At 35.7% G+C, this 16927-nt stretch overlaps 1 protein-coding gene across 1 annotated transcript; it reads right to left on the reverse strand.

The window, feature by feature from the left end:
• Positions 1–2813: 2813 nt before the first annotated feature.
• On the reverse strand, positions 2814–8302 carry LOC110581020 (islet amyloid polypeptide). Its single transcript, XM_021690717.1, has 3 exons — positions 8288–8302; positions 7862–7956; positions 2814–3200 (listed from the first exon to the last, which is right to left on the reverse strand). Exons 2-3 carry the CDS (start codon positions 7939–7941, stop codon positions 3011–3013), a joined length of 270 nt encoding a protein of 89 aa, XP_021546392.1. The 5' UTR covers positions 7942–7956; positions 8288–8302; the 3' UTR covers positions 2814–3010.
• Between the last annotated feature and the right edge of the window lie 8625 nt (positions 8303–16927).

The following is a 16927-nucleotide window of genomic DNA, read 5'->3' on the forward strand; positions in this document are numbered from 1 at the left end:
AATGTTTGGTAGAATTCCCCTGGGAAGCCATCTGTCCCTCGGCTCTTGTTTGTTGGGAGATTTTTGATGAATGCTTCAATTTCCTTAGTGGTTATAGGTCTATTCAGGTTTTTTATTTCTTCCTGGTTCAGTTTTGGTAGTTTATACATCTCTAGGAATGCATCGATTTCTTCCAGATTATCTGATTTGCTGGCATACAGTTGCTCATAATATGTTCTTATAATTGTTTGTATTTCTTTGGTGTTGGTTGTGATCTCTCCTCTTTCATTCATGATTTTATTTATTTGGGTCATTTCTCTTTTCTTTTTGATAAGTCTGGCCAGGGGTTTATCCATCTTATTAATTCTTTCAGAGAACCAGCTCCTAGTTTCGTTGATCTGTTCTACTGTTCTTTTGGTTTCTATTTCATCGATCCCATTTACAATTGCACCCAAAACCATAAGATACCTAGGAATAAATCTAACCCAAGAGGCAAAGAATCTGTACTCAGAAAACTATAAAATACTCATGAAAGAAATTGAGGAAGACACAAAGAAGTGGAAAAATGTTCCATGCTCATGGATTGGAAGAACAAATATTGTGAAGATGTCAATGATACATAGAGCAACCTACACATTTAATGCAATCCCTATCAAAATACCATCCACTTTTTTCAAGGAAATGAAACAAATAATCCTAAAATTTGTATGGAACCAGAAAAGACCCCAAATAACCAGAGGAATGTTGAAAAAGAAAAGCAAAGCTGGTGGCATCACAATTCTGGACTTCCAGCTCTATTACAAAGCTGTCATCATCAAGAGAGTATGGTACTGGCACAAAAACAGACACATAGATCAATGGAACAGAATAGAGAGCCCAGAAATGGACTCTCAACTGTAGGGTCAACTAATCTTTGACAAAGCAAGAAAGAATGTCTAATGGAAAAAAGACTGTCTCTTCAACAAATGGTGTTGGGAAAATTGGACAGCCACATGCAGGAGAATGAAACTGGACCATTTCCTTACACCACACACACAAATAACTCAAGATGGATGAAAGACCTCAATGTGAGACAGGAGTCCATCAAAATCCTAAAGGAGAACACAGGCAGCAACCTCTTCGACCTCAGCCTCAGGAACTTCTTCCTAGAAACATCACCAAAGGCAAGGGAAGCAAGGGCAAAAATGAACTATTGGAACTTCATCAGGATAAAAAGCTTTTGCACAGCAAAAGAAACAATCAACAAAACCAAAAGACAACCGATAGAATGGGAGAAGATATTTGCAAATGACATATCAGATAAAGGGCTAGTATCCAAAATCTATAAAGAACTCATCAAACTCAACACCCAAAGAACAAAGAATCCAATTAAGAAATGGGCAGAAGACATGAACAGACATTTTTCCAAAGAAGACATCCAAATGGCCAAAAGACACATGAAAAAGTGCTCAGCATCGCTCAGCATCAGGGAAATCCAAATCAAAACCTCAATGAGATACCACCTCACACCAGTCAGAATGGCTAAAATTAACGTCAGGAAATGACAGATGTTGGCGGGGATGCAGAGAAAGGGGAACCCTCCTACACTGTTGGTGGGAATGCAAGCTGGTGCAGCCACTCTGGAAAACAGTATGGAGGTTCCTCAAAAAGTTGAAAATAGAGCTGCCATACAACCCAGCAACTGCACTACTGGGTATTTACCCCAAAGATACAAATGTAGGGATCTGAAGGGGTACGTGCACCCCGATGTTTATAGCAGCAATGTCCATAATAGCCAAACTATGGAAAGAGCCAAGATGTCCATCGACAGATGAATGGATAAAGAAGATGTGGTATATATACACAAAGGAATATTATGCAGCCATCAAAAGGAATGAGATCTGGCCATTTGCAACGACGTGGATGGAACTGGAGGGTATTATGCTGAGCGAAATAAGTCAATCAGAGAAAGACAAGTATCATATGATCTCACTGATATGAGGAATTCTTAATCTCAGGAAAGAAACTGAGGGTTGCTGGAGTGGTGGGGCGTGGGAGGGATGGGGTGGCTGGGTGATAGACATTGGGGAGGGTATGTGCTATGGTGAGCACTGTGAATTGTGTGGGACTGTTGAATCACAGACCTGTACCTCTGAAATAAATAATACATTATATGTTAAAGGAAAAAAAAAGAAGATAGCAGGAAGGGAAAAATGAAGGGGGGGAAATCGGAGGGGGAGACGAACCATGAGAGACTATGGACTCTGAAAAACAAACTGAAGCTTCTAGAGGGGAGGGGGGTGGGGGGATGGGTTAGCCTGGTGATGGGTATTAAAGAGGGCACATACTGAATGGAGCACTGGGTGTTATACACAAACAATGAATCATGGAACACTACATCTAAAACTAATGATGTAATGTATGGTGATTAACATTACATAATAAAATTAAAAAAAGGAATTGTTTAACAGGGTCCTTATAATTGCTGTTTTTTAATGTTCTTAACTTTACTCTCAGCTATTTACAATTTACTAAGTTTCCAAATACCATTTTCTCTCTCTTTTTTTTAAGATTTTATTTATTTATTTGACAGAGAGACACAGCGAGACAGGGAACACAAACAGGGGGAGCGGGAGAGGGAGAAGCAGGCTTCCGCCGAGCAGGGAGCCCGAGGTGGGGCTTGATCCCAGGACCCTGGGATCATGACCTGAGCCAAAGGCAGACGCTTAATGACTGAGCCACCCAGGCGCCCAGCATTTTCTCCTTTGTTCTCAAACTCAGGTCATAAAGATACAGGCAAAAGAATGACTTTTTAATTTGTTTTTAAAATAAAAATTGATAGCAAGAACCCTTCATTTTAAAGACATTGACTTTTTTATTATGGGATCTTAATTAGCATTAAATTTAAGACAATTCTTACCATGACAATTTATATGTACTGGCAATAAACATGGGACATAAAAACTCATGTTCATGCTAATGTTAAATTACATGGGAAGTCACTAGGATATTTATACATGAAACGATAAGAACTGTAGAGATACATTGACCTCTAAAAGGGTAAGTAATTCAATGGTCCCCTGTTTAAAATCTCAGCTGTGCTCCTCTTGCCATATGTATTGGATCCCACATTGGTAGGCGAGAGAATGGCACCAAGATTGTTACTGGAACGAACTAAGAAATTTGCCAAGCGTTGAGTTGCACATGTGGCAGTGTTGCATTTCCGCTTTTCCATCTGGTGACTGGTGACATGGAACAAATAGGGAAAGTTAGAGCCTTAAACTCAGGATTGGATACTCCTTTTTTTTTTTAAAATTTTTATTATGTTATGTTAATCACCATACCTTACATCATTAGTTTTTGATGTAGCGTTCCATGATTCATTGTTTGCGTGTAACACCCAGTGCTCCATTCAATACCTGCCCTCTTTAATACCCATCACCAGGCTAACCCATACTTCTATAGGACAACAGATATCCCATATTGATGAAAACTAAAGGAAACATTTTCAAGTAAGTAACTCAACGTTTTGGTTTGGAAACGTCTGGATGACCAAGATTTTTTGACACCTTGAAGATGCAGCAGAAGCAATTTTTGTCTGGGACATCATATAACAAAACATCCATTATAGTCAATGTTGAATTTCTCATTATGATCCTTGGAAACTTCAGCATTTATTCCAGATAGTAATAATAATAAAAAAGCATGTCTTTGTCTTACATTCTTTGAAATCTTCTTTTATTCTTCTAAATCTTGATAAATCTAGTTCCCAATATATAAAGAGGATTAAGAATATAAAATTTATATGTAATCTGGAATATGTGGAATTAAATATATATATATATTTATTTCCCACAACTTTCCAATGAAAATTAAGCAGTATAAGATATTTTTGTTAAGTTCCCTGAGATCATTAAATCAGGGGTGTTAAGAGAGAAACGTCAGGTACTACTAATGCTCAAGGGGAATCAAATTTATCACTGGTTCATGCACTTTCACTGTTGTAGATTGGGAGTTCTATTACTCTTAGCATAAATACATGAGCATTACTATCTTTCTTCTGCCCGTTTGGTTCTTTTTAACAATTTTAATGATAGGACTATGTTGAATGTTAAAAACAAAAGACTTTTATGTTAATAGTATTACTATTCACCGCATTCTTTCAGCAATCTGGAACAATTGCATAATAATATTCCAGGTAAGTCAGAAATTATCACTATGTTTAAGTAATTCGTTTGAATGTTAACTCTTGTTTCTATATATATATAAGCTATATATATATATAAATTCTATATTTCAGAATTTATGTCAACTCTATATTTTTGTACCACCCTTTGTTCCAGTGTGCTCTCAAAATGGTATTAGAAATGGATACAGAATAATAACATGCTTCCCTTTTTTGCAGATGATTAGGAAAACTAGGGAAATGTTTTAGCTTTCAGCTCCATGGAAATCGAAATATTAGTAAAACTTAGGATAAGTGTAAATTGGGAAAGAGATATAGATATGAAGCTACGTTCAGAAGCAAGTTGTTATACATAATTTGGGGCAAAATGCAATAGATTTGATCTCAATGTGTTTGCTTTGTATGGGGAATACTTCATTGTCTATATCTCTCTATAGGGATAGCCTAAGAGTAAGTGTTTTTAAATCTCATGTAAATCTTTAGGGTTTTTACACTCATATATTCTTCCAAATATAGAAAATTCTTATGGCATCAGGTAAACTTGGTATTGTTGAATATAAGTGTATGCTGACAAACCTATTATTCAGGCAAAGGAAACCCACTTTGGGACCTAATTACCTGGTCTAATATGTCAATATTAGTCATATTATTTATTTAATTATTTCTCTTTGCATGTGTAGTAAGCATGGCCAATGTACATTTCCAAAGAATGACTTAATGCTTTTTAAGAATTAAACCAATAATTCATAAATCATTTAATTCTAAAAGAGAATAAGCTTTTCTTGAAAAAAGCAGAAATTAGAATTTGACCCAAACACTTCAAAATAATAAGTTTAAAGCAATAAAGGAAATAATGGGCCAAATTGGGAAGGTTCGAAGTGATATCTGTCCCAAGATATATTTTGCAAATGCCTGGAGCAGAGTGTGAACTAATCTATGTGTTAAATGTCTGAGTAGTACTTTGATAACTGGTCTCAAGGTCTGTAACAATACTTAAAATTATTCCAACTAAAATGATATCTTATTTGAGTTAGCTAGAAGAGCCATCATTCCACTTATAAGAAATATTAAGAGCTTCTATGTTGATTTGTTTCATTATTATGAAACTGCTTTCCCAAATAAGACTTTTCTTGTAAATATAACATCAGTATGTACAAGATTCTTTCCCAAACTATCATTAAGATAGAAAAATATGGCTGAAATGGTTAGTAAAAGGCATCACACCCCTACTTTCAGGCATTTTTTCTTTCTCTTTAACTACTTGGGCAGACAAGCCCTACCTAGCATCTAGTGACAGACGCTAGTTCAAATCCATTGACCACCTACACACATGCACAAATTCCTAACTTTAAGAGTTTAAACAGTGATGACTATAGACTGAAGAATCACTCTTATATTATCTCTCTTTAAAAACATCTCAGTTTCAAGGGCTTTTAAAGATTTATTTTAGACAGAGAGAGAGCAAGAGTGAGAGAGGCAGAGGGAGAGGAAGAGAGAATCTCAAGCAGACTCTGTGCTGAGGACCAAGCCTGTTGAGGGGCTTGATCTCATGACTCTGAGACCACGACCTGAGCAGAAGAACTGACTGTGCCACCCGGGTGCCCCACAAAGACTTTTAAAAACAGTTTTAAACTGTATCCCTGCTCCAGTTCTCAATATTCATTTGTGGAAGTAATTATACTATTGGTTAACCTCTGATTATCTGCTAGGCAGAAATTTACTGAGTGTTTAAAAGTTGGTGGGCAAGTGTGTAATCCTTTTGCCTCAGTCAAGAGTATAAAATATTTTGGGGGATGGTTTGTAAAGTCATTTTTTTGCCTCTTAATCTCATCTCATACAGACATAGAAGTTAAAAAAGATCTCAAATGAGGTGATTAAATTTTATAAGAAAAATGATGTTGATAAATCTATATCAGCTTTGTCTTTTAAAAGTGTGTGAGATTTGAGTCATTTTCTACATAAGCTTTCACAGCTTTTTATGAGATGTATAGAATATTACATGGTTGAACAGCTCAGGATGATAAATTCTCTCCCTTTAAAAAAAATGATCAGACGTACTGGTTTCTGGAAATTTATTAAAGAGTAATTTGAAGAATGCTTTGGAAGTATTTCTAATAAAGATTCAAATTAAGAGATTGTGAGACTAACATGAAAATAACTTGAAAATAAATAATGTTATATACTATTTTATTTATGAGTGAAGTTCACCTCATAATAAACTCATATCCATAAAGACATACTGGATAAATGTGCTTATCAAATGTCTATATCTAATGAAAGAAAAAAAAAATCAAGATATAGACAGAAATACTAGGTAATACTGCTATTTTCCTGTTATTCTATTATTCTGCTGGTTTATCAGAAACTTCATGTCAGTTTCACTTATTTTTACCCACAAAAATCCAATTGAAAATTAGAGTTAATTCTGAGAAGAACATCCTGTAAATTCAATAAGCCTGAAAGGACAAAAGAAATCTGAGGATTCCTGTTATTTATTACACGTGGGTGCTGTAGAACCCTTTACATATCACCACAGACTGCCACCTCAACAAAAAAACACCTCAAAGGAAAATAGACAAGACACTAATAATTCTACAAGAAAAGTTTTAATGTGACCTGAAGCAAACTCTTTTTTCTTGTTTTTTTTTTTATTATTTTATTTCTTTGACAGAGAGAGATAGCGAGAGCAGGAACACAAGCAGGGGAGTGGGAGAGGGAGAAGCAGGCTTCCCACTGAGCAGGGAGCCCGATGCGGGGCTTGATCCCAGGACCCTGGGATCATGACCTGAGCCAAAGGCAGACACTTAATGACTGAGCCACCCAGGCGCCCCAAAGCAAACTCTTTTCAAAAGTAACCTTAATACTACTCAGTCTTAAAGAGTGTGTAAGTTCAGTCCTACAAGACTATAAGGAATCAAACTGATTTAGGCACAAACAAATCCTCAATTATATTGTTTACGACATATGATGAATTTGGACTTGAGAATCTTTTAAATAAATGGAGAATTACAGTTCTTTCCCCTTGAAAGTTGTAATTACTGCTAACATTTTCGCCTGACAAGTTTTTAGACTTCTTTAAAAAATTCACTTAAATGACATGACACGTTTTGAAATAAGCCTTCTTAGGAAATTCTGATGCACATGCTACCTATTGAAAACATTCTAAGAAGTATAAATTTACATTTAGATCAGCTCAGAAGTAATTTCATGAAGAACATATTTTTTAATAATTCTATTTCATTAATAGAACAGTTAACAATATAGAAAGAATCCCCTAGGAGCAAATGGCTTTTAAACTAGTTCTTAAAAATTTTAATTTGCTCCCTGATTATTTCTGTGTATTTCAATTTCCAGAAGGAGATGTAATAGTTTTGGATATTGCCAGAGCCCTCTTAAGACAAAAAAAACTATGTAAACATACAATAAAATCCCACCTGATATAGAATATATGTTTTAAGTTTCTCTAGTTTATTTGAGAATCAGGTTAATATAGTGGAAATTACTGCCCTTTGGCTTTTCCTGCTTTGTATTCTGGTTTTGCCCCTCTAGGTTCCAAGAGCATATTTCTTGACAAAACTGGAACTATCCATTCCTGTCTGTCAGAAATTCTGTCAGAAAGATGCATCTATTGGCATAAGGGCTGTTAATTATACAGCAGTTTTTAATTCTAATTTTCCCATATTTTACAAAAGAAAACAAGATTTTTAAGATACTAACCTTTTAATAGGAGTAGCTTTCATATGGTTTAATGCAACTGAGATTACAATGAGAACTACCGGCAGCTTCAGGAGGCACATTGCTTCTCAAATTTTCTGAAAAGAATAATTCAGCATTGAAATCAAGAAATTTTTTATAGCTCTGATTGATGGAATTTGAGACTAGAACCTACTGTAAAAAAATCTCTTTTTAAACATAATCTCCAAAGATAGTAATTTTATTGATATAGTCCCTCGATACTGCTCAAACAATTTTCAAATATTTTAAAATTTTCACTTTCCCAATTTCCTTCTCTAAACAGTCTGGAAAGTTGTTTTTATACCATTTTATCCCTTTAGCCTTTCTTTGAAATAAGCTATATGTTTAATCCCAAATCTGCTCTTCCCTAAACAAATAATATTTTCCCATAAACAGGACACTCTTTACCTTTTAATGTTTCAGTGTCAGCAAAATCAGAGAATGTCTCTAATGGTAAGAAAGCTTCATGAACAATCCCAAGCTTGCATCCACTAGAGTATTTGTCCCCCACTTGCCAATGAGTAATCCAGCTCTTATATATGCTTCACACCTTTCCCAGCTCTGACATCAGGCATCTCAGAGAGACTGTCATTAATTTCCATCCCTATAGATAGAAAGTACCTCACAGACAGCAGAAGCAGATGGGTCATTATTACATTAACACATCAGTAAATACTAACATAGCAGATACAGAGTGTCTTTGTGCAGTTAATGGTGTGTCACACACAGCAGAAGTCTGAATTTTCCATTTTTGTAAAATACAAATGTGGATTTTCAAAGATTAAGCAGTATGCTCTAGTAAGGGATTGATAAAAGGAAGTGATTAAGAATAACAAATGTGTTTACATGCAAAGACTGAAGCCAGGGACATTGAAGAATCTAATGAGGAAGCTAAAGCCAAATGACTCCAATGGCTTAATTCCATGAACATTCAGTAGTAGTTTAAACTATGAGGGTAAGGTACATAAAAAAGCACACTAAAAAAAAAAAAAGAGAGAGAGAGAGAAATCAAAAGCTATTTATATGAAGTGGGGGATGGAAGATTAAAGGAAGCAAAATATAATTTTCAATCCCCAAATTCATTTGTCAGCATTTAAATAGACACATATCTATGTCATTAAGAAATTTCTGCTTTTTCTATTATTGCATAGAAACACTGCAATTATTTTGAAAAAATAATATTAATTTGTTACTTTTTATTTTCTCCATATTGTTCTTTTTTCTTGTATTTCTAAGTTATATTTAAGTTAATATTCTAAGTTATGACAATTTAATGTCATATATAGAAAGTAAAAGAAATTCCAAATGCTAGTGAAAACATGCATATCTATGTAGTCTAAAAAAGAAGGAAGTTCTCCATGTAAAAAAATTAAGTTCACTGAGTTCATATACTTCTTTAAAGCTTAGTAATACAGTTTGAGGGTGTTTAGTAAAAATTTCAGAAAGAAAGAAAAAAACTTTTTTTCCAATACTTATTCTAATTATCCACTGATTTTGCAATTTTATATTTCTGTAAAATTTACTGATATTCCAAAAGGAAAAAAACCATAAAATCAAATGATTTGGAAGAATGATGATTTCCTATGAGAAGATAATTAATGTATTTAACAAAGTATATACAATGATTTACAGATGATACAGAAGCCCAGAGATATTAAATAACTTGTCCAACATTACACATCTAGTTCATGTTGAAATCCTGAACCAAAGTTTAGTTTTTCTGATTTATGCTCTAGTGTTCATTTAAACCAAAATACCTGCTTTTAACCTACATATTTATTTATTTTCCTAACTCTTTTTTTCCTCTATACTGGTTGTTTGGTTTAGTGGTTTGATTTCATTCAGGTAAGAATCTCCTGTTTCTTTCCTGTTCTATCACAACATCTGGCTGAATCTCTTTTGTGGTGTTAAGATTGATCAGTGAGGTCAGATTTTGTCAGCCACATTGTCCATTCTGAGTTCTCCATTAGCCCTTCAGTCACTGGTTTTAGCAACCATTGTCTAGAATCATTGTTTTATTGTAGGCTACAAGTGAGAGTCTGATTCTATTATTTCCTCTACATTTATTAGCTGAAATTCTCCAGTAAAGGAGAACATTCCTCATTAACTATTTGGCTACCTTGAGGCACAGTTTTAAAGGAAAGGCAAGATATATGCTTTATTCTTTCCCTTTACTTACCAGTTTTCTGCACATAATAATGAGTTGGTTCTCTAGCATCCTAGAGAATTTTTGGGGGGGGGATTCTCATTGTGAACCTATATATTTTAGCATATATGTATTTTGATCCCCTTTTTCTGATGCTCAAATTACCCCATGTTGGAATGCTTGCACAATGTTGGTAGAAATGTAAATTATTTCAGTCACAATGGAAAACAATATGGAGGTTCCTTGAGAAACTAAAAACGGAACTACCATATGATCCAGCAATCTCACTTCTGGGTATATATCCAAAGAAAACAAAATTATTACCTTGAAGAGATATCTGTACTCACTTGTTCATTGCAGCATATTCACAATAACCAATGTAGGGAAACAACCTAAGTGTCTGTTGACAGATGAATAAAGAAAATATAATTTTTTAGAGAGATAGAATATGATACAAAAATGTCTATATTCAATGCCTGAACTATGCACAATATAAGCAATATTTGCATATAAAAATAGAAAACATAAAAATAGTAATAGTTTATAGCTGATTTTTATGTGAACATTTTTTTTTGTTGTTGCTACATAGTTTTAAAACTATCTTGGGGACTTCTGGGAGTAGGAGGATCCTAAATTCACCTCATTCTATGGATACACCTACATAATACCCACATCAGTGTAAATAACCCAGAAAATGACCTGAAGACTGGCAGAACTGACTCTCCACAACTGAACATAAAGATGAGGCCACATAAAAAATGATAGGAAGGGCAGGGACTCGGTTCGGAACTAAGCTGACCCATGGGACTGTCCTCAGGAGGGAGGGACTCTGCAAGCACAGAGAATGGAGAGGAACAGACCCCACACCAGGCACTGTAGGCAAGGAGAACCCACTCAGGGAAGACAAATCCCCATAATATTTGGCTTTAAAAACCAGAGGGGCTTACCATCATGAGTTTTTACAGTCAGCAGGGCTTAACACACAGCTGATTGGCTCTGGGAGAGCTAGAGGGTGATAGGAAACTGAGTCCCTGCCTTTAAAGAGACAGCATAACAAACAGTCCTGCTGAGATATAGCATAGAAGCAGTAGTTTGAAAAATGCCTGCAGTATATGGGAAGGAGATTTATTTACTAACCAAACAGCATGTGCAGAAGGGGCAGGGATCTTTGGGAGACTTTTCCAAGAACAAAAGAGCTGGTAGGTGCCATTTCCCTCCTCCACCACCCAGTCTAGTTACACGGACACCTGCGGGAACCAGTGCAGCATGAATACTCTCCACCTAGTTTGCTAACAACATGTCCTGCCTCCATGCTCTTCTATAGACTCGCTCCATCCAACTTAGCCTCTGCAGCTCTCCCAAGCAGCACCAGGTCTCCTCCCACAGCAGACTTGTGCAAAACTTTCTAATACCACGTATCCTGCCCCCACGCTCTTCGGCAGACCACTCTCTCCAACCTTCCCTCTGCAGGAGTCCATCCTCAGTGGTTCCACAAGTGTGGCAGTGTGCAAACCGCCCTGACAGTATGCAAACTGCTAGTACCACCACAAAGGTCCCCCTACCCTGGGAAGAGGGGAAAATAAACACACCAGTTTGATTGCAGTCCCAGCAGTGGGCTGGGGGCAGACATCTGGTCTGATCTCAGGCCCCACCCACCAACAAAAGCTTCTTAGGGGACAGCACAAGGGGAGTGCCCTGTACTTTGATGGGACCACAGGTCTGTCAAAGGCCTGGTCTGGCTGAACTCATGCCCAAGGTGGCCTAAGACTCGTCCATTAATAACACAGGAACCAAACCCTGGACCAGTACAGGCAAAGAGAGCCATTGCAGATGACTGGACTGAAGGCAAATGCAGCTCAGCCACAACAGTAGGGCACACACAACACACATAGGAAGCTACAGGTTCTGGTGAGCAGGGGACATTGCACTACAGGGCACTATAAGACCTCTTCTCTATAAAGCCACTACTTTCAAGAACAGGAGACATAGCTGACTTTGCGAACACATAGCAACAGAGAGTTAGACAGAATGAAGAGATAGAAGAATATATTCTGAATGAAAGGACAGGACAAAATCACAGCAAGAGAGATAAACAAAACAGAGATAAGCAATATGCCTGCTAAAGAATTCAAAGTTATGGTCATAAAGATACTCACTGAACTTGAGAAGAGTGGAGGACCTCAGTGATACCCTCAACAAAGAGACAGAAAATGTAAAGAAGAGCCAATAAGTGGTGAAGATCTCAATAACTGAAATAAAAATATACTAGCAGGAATAAATAGTAGACAAGAGGAAGGAGAAGAATGGATAAGTGACCTGGAGAGCAGAGTAATAGAAAGCAATCATGCTGAACAAGAGAAGGAAAAAAGATTAATAAAAAGTTAGACTAGATTAAGGGAATTCAGTGACACCATCAAGCATAGTAACATTTGCATTATAGAGATCCCAGAAGGAGAAGAGAGAGAAAAGGGGGCAGAATTTTATTTGAAGGAATAATAACTGAAAACGTCTTGAATCTAGGGAAGAAAACAGAAATCCAGATCCAATAGTCATAGAGAGCCCCCAACAAAATCAACCTAAGGAGGCCCACACCAAGACACATAGCAATTAAAATGGCAAAAAAAGTAGTAATAAAGAAAGAATTTTTGGGGGTGCCAAGGGGGCTCAGTCGGCTAAGTAGCTGCCTTCAGCTCAGGTCACGATCCCGGGGTCCTGGGATTGAGCCCCACATCAGTCTCCCTACACAGCGGGGGGGCCTGCTTCTCCCTCTGCCTCTGCCATCCCCGCTGCTTGGGCTCTCTCTGTCAAATAAATAATTAAAATCTTAAAAAAAAAAGAAAGAATTTTTAAAGCAGCAAGAGAAAAGAAAACAGTTACATGCAAGAAAAACCCCATAAGGCTCTCAGTTAATTTTTCAGCAGAAGCATTGCTGTTCAGAAGGGATTGGCATGATATATTCAAAGTGCTGAAAGGAAAAAACCTGCAGTCAAGAATACTCTATCCAGCAAGGCCATCATTTAGAATGGAAGGAGAGCTAAAGGGTTTCCCAAACAAAAGTTCAAGGAATTTATCACTGATAAACCAGACTTACAAGAAATGTTAAAGGGGATTCTTTGAGTGGAAAGGAAAGACCATAAGTAGGAGTAAGAAAAGTCAGAAGCACAAAAGCAACAATATCTATAAAAATCAGTCAAGGGAGTCACAAAATAAAAAGATGATGATATGATACTATATACCTAAAACATGGGGTGGGGGAGAGAAAAGTAAAACTTTAGTGCGTTCAAACTTAAGTGACCATCAACGTAATATAGACTGTTACATGCATAAGATGTTAGATAGAAACCAAATGGTAATGACAAATAAAAAAGTGTTAATAGATATGCAAAAAATAAAGGAACCTAAGTATATCACTAAAGAAAGCCAGCAAAACATGAGAGATGAGAGCAAGAGAAAAAAGGAACAGAGAATTACAAACACAACCATAAAAGAAGTCATAAAATAGCAATAAGTACATAGCTATCAATAATTACCTTGAATATAAATGGATTAAACTCTCCAGTCAAAAGACTAGGGTGACAGAATGGATAAAAAAGCAAGACCCATCTATATGCTGCCTACAAGAAACTAATTTCAGACCTAAAGATACATGCAGATTGAAAGCAAAGGGATATTAAAACATTTATCATGCAAATGGAAGTGAAAAAGAAAGCCAGGGGAGCAATACTTATATTAGACAAAATTGACTTCAAAACAAATACTGAAACAAGAGACAAAGAAGGACACTACATAATCATAAAGGGTACAATCCAAAAAGAAGTTATAATTGTAAATATTTATGTACCCAACATGGGAACACCAAAATACATAAAGCAGCTATTAACAAACATAAAGGAAGCAATTGATGGTAATACAATGATAGTAGACGACTTTAACACCTCACTTACATCAATGAATAGATCATCCAAACAAAAAATCAACAAGTAAACAGGGGCTTTAAATGACACATTGGACCAGATGCATGTAACAGATATATTTGGAACATTCCATCCTAAAACAGTGGGATACCATTCTTTTCAAGTGAACATGGAACATACTCTAGAATAGATCACGTTAGCCACAAAACAAATCTCAACAAATTCAAAAAGATTGAAACCATATCATGCATGTTTTCTGACAAGAACAACATAAAACTAGAAATCAAGCACAAGAAAAAATCTGGAAAGAACACAAATACATAGAGGTTAAATAACATGCTAATAAACAACGAATGGGTCAATCAAGAAATTGAAGAGGAAGTCAAAAAATACATGGAGCCATATGAAAATGAAAACACAGTAGTCCAAAATCTTTTGGTGCAGTTAAAGTTATTCTAAGAGGGAAGTTTATAGCAATATAGGTCTATCTCAAGAAGCAAGAAAAATCTCAAATAAATACCCTAACCTTACACCTAAAGGAACGAGAAAAAGAAGAACAAACAAAATGCTGAAGCAGTAGAAGGGGAAATAAGAAAGATTAGAGCAGAAATAAATGATATAGAAACTAAAAAAACAACAGAACAGATCAATGAAGCCAGTAGCTGGTTCTTTAAAAAGATCAACAAAATTGATAAAACTCTAGCCAGATTCATTAAAAAAAGAGAGAGAGAGGATGAGAGAGAGGATTCAAATAAATAAAATCACAAATGAAAGAGGAGAAATCACAACCAACACCACAGAAACACAAACAATTGTAAGAGAATATTATGAAAAATTATACGCCAACAAATTGGACAACCTAGAAGAAATAGATAAATTCTCAGAAACATATGTCACCATATATAAATAAGGAAAAAAAACAGAAAATTTGAATAGACCAATAACAGCAATGAAATTGAATCAGCAATCAAAAAACTCCCAATAAACACAAGTCCAGGACCAGATAGCCTACAAATTTAATGCAATCCCTATCAAAGTATCAAAAGCATTTTTCACAGAACTAGAACAAATACTCCTAAAATTCGTATGGAACCACAGAAGTCCTTGAATAGCCAAAGAAATCTTGAAAAAGAAGAACAAAACTGGAGGTATCACTATCCCAGATCTCAAGATATATTACAAAGCTATAGTAATCAAAACAGTATGATACTGGCACAAAAAGGGACATATAGATCACTAGAACAGAATAGAAAGCCCAGAAATAAACCCACAATTATATGGTCAATTAATCTTTGATAAAGGAGGCAAGAGTATACAATAGGGAAAAAGTCTCTTCAACAAATAGTGCTAGGAAAACTGGACAACATGCAAAAGAATGAAACTGGACCACTTTCTTACACCTTATACAAAAATAAACTCAAAATGGATTAAAGATCTAAATGTGAGACCTGAAACCAAACAAATCCTAGAAAAAAGCATAAGCAGTAATTTCTCTGACATTGGCCATAGCAACATTTTTCTAGATACTGTCTCCTGAGGCAAGGGAAACAAAGCAAAAATAAGCTATTGGGACTACATCCAAATAAAAAGATTCTGCACAACAAAGGAAATGATGAACAAAACTAAAAGACAACCTACTGAATGGGAAAAAATATTTGCAAATGATATATCTGATAAGGGCTAGTTTCCAAATATAAAAAGAACTTATACAAATCAATACCAAAAAAAAAATCACCAAATAATCCAATTAAAAAATAAGCAGAAGGCATGAACAGACATTTCTCCAAAGAGGATATACAGATGGTCAACATACACATGAAAAGGTGCTCAACATCATTCATCATCAGAGAAATGCAAATCAAAGCCACAATGCAGTATCACCTCACACCTATCAGAATAGCTAAAATAAAAAGCACAAGAAACAACAGGTGTTGGAGAGGATGTGTAGAAAAAGGAATCCTTATGCACTGTTAGTGGGAATGCAAACCCATGCAGCTACTCTGGAAAACAGTATGGAAGTTCATCAAAAAGTTAAAAATAGAACTATTCTACAACCCAGCAATTGCACTACTAGGTATTTACCCAAAGAATATGAAAACACTAATTCAAAAATATATATGCACTGCTATGTTTATTACAGCATTATTTATATAACCCAAATATGGAAGCAACTCAAGTGTCCATAAATAGATGAATGGATAAAGAAGAGGTGGTATGGAGAGATATATATACACACAATGGAATTTTACTCAGCTAAAAAAAATGAAATCTTACCATTTGCAACAACATGGATGGATCTAGAGGGTATAATGCTAGATGAAATAAGACAAATACTATATGATTTCGCTCATATGTGGAATTTAAGAAACAAAATAAATGATTGAAGAAAAAAAGCAACCAACAGACAGACTCAAGTGTAGAGAACAAGCTGGTGGTTACCAGAGGGAAGACAGGTGGGAGCATGGGTGAAATAGGTGATGGAGGTTAAGAGTACAGTTATTGTGACGAGCACTGAGCAATGTATGGAACTGTTGCATCACTAGGTTGTATACCTGAAACTAATATAACACTGCATGTTAACTATGCCAGAATTCAGAAGATAAATTAATTTAAAAAACTATCTTGTTAATGAATTGCCACACATAGTATGAAAATGGTATCACTGCTCTAAATATTTTCAGAGGAAAAATTGTGTTTTTAAATCTGTGCCACTTGCTCTCAAATTATGTTTTTTCTATTCCACTCCATTGTGATAGCTTAAGATTATTTTCTATGCAAAAAGCTACAAATTAACACATGTTTTCACCTCTTTGGATCACCGAAGCACTTTGTTGGAAAGCAATCCGGAATCTCCTTTGATTTCACTCCACATCTAGTCGTTCTTTCCTGCCACCCTTTAAAATGCAGCACAGAAAATTTTAAGTCCCTAAAGTGAAAAACGTCTTCTGAAGCACTCTCTTCACATCTCCTCTTACCAGATTCAAAACA

Source organism: Neomonachus schauinslandi, chromosome 5 (genome assembly GCF_002201575.2).
Source record: "Neomonachus schauinslandi chromosome 5, ASM220157v2, whole genome shotgun sequence".
NCBI classification, from domain to species: Eukaryota; Metazoa; Chordata; class Mammalia; order Carnivora; family Phocidae; genus Neomonachus; species Neomonachus schauinslandi.

What these genes read in the sequence shown, in the direction of transcription:
- LOC110581020 (XM_021690717.1), bottom strand. Translation starts at nt 7,941, where the DNA reads ATGTGCCTCCTGAAGCTGCCGGTAGTTCTCATTGTAATCTCAGTTGCA. An exon ending in AAAGCTACTCCTATTAAAAG is followed by an intron (nt 3,201 to 7,861) that starts GTTAGTATCTTA and finishes CCATGTCACCAG; the next exon opens with TCACCAGATGGAAAAGCGGA.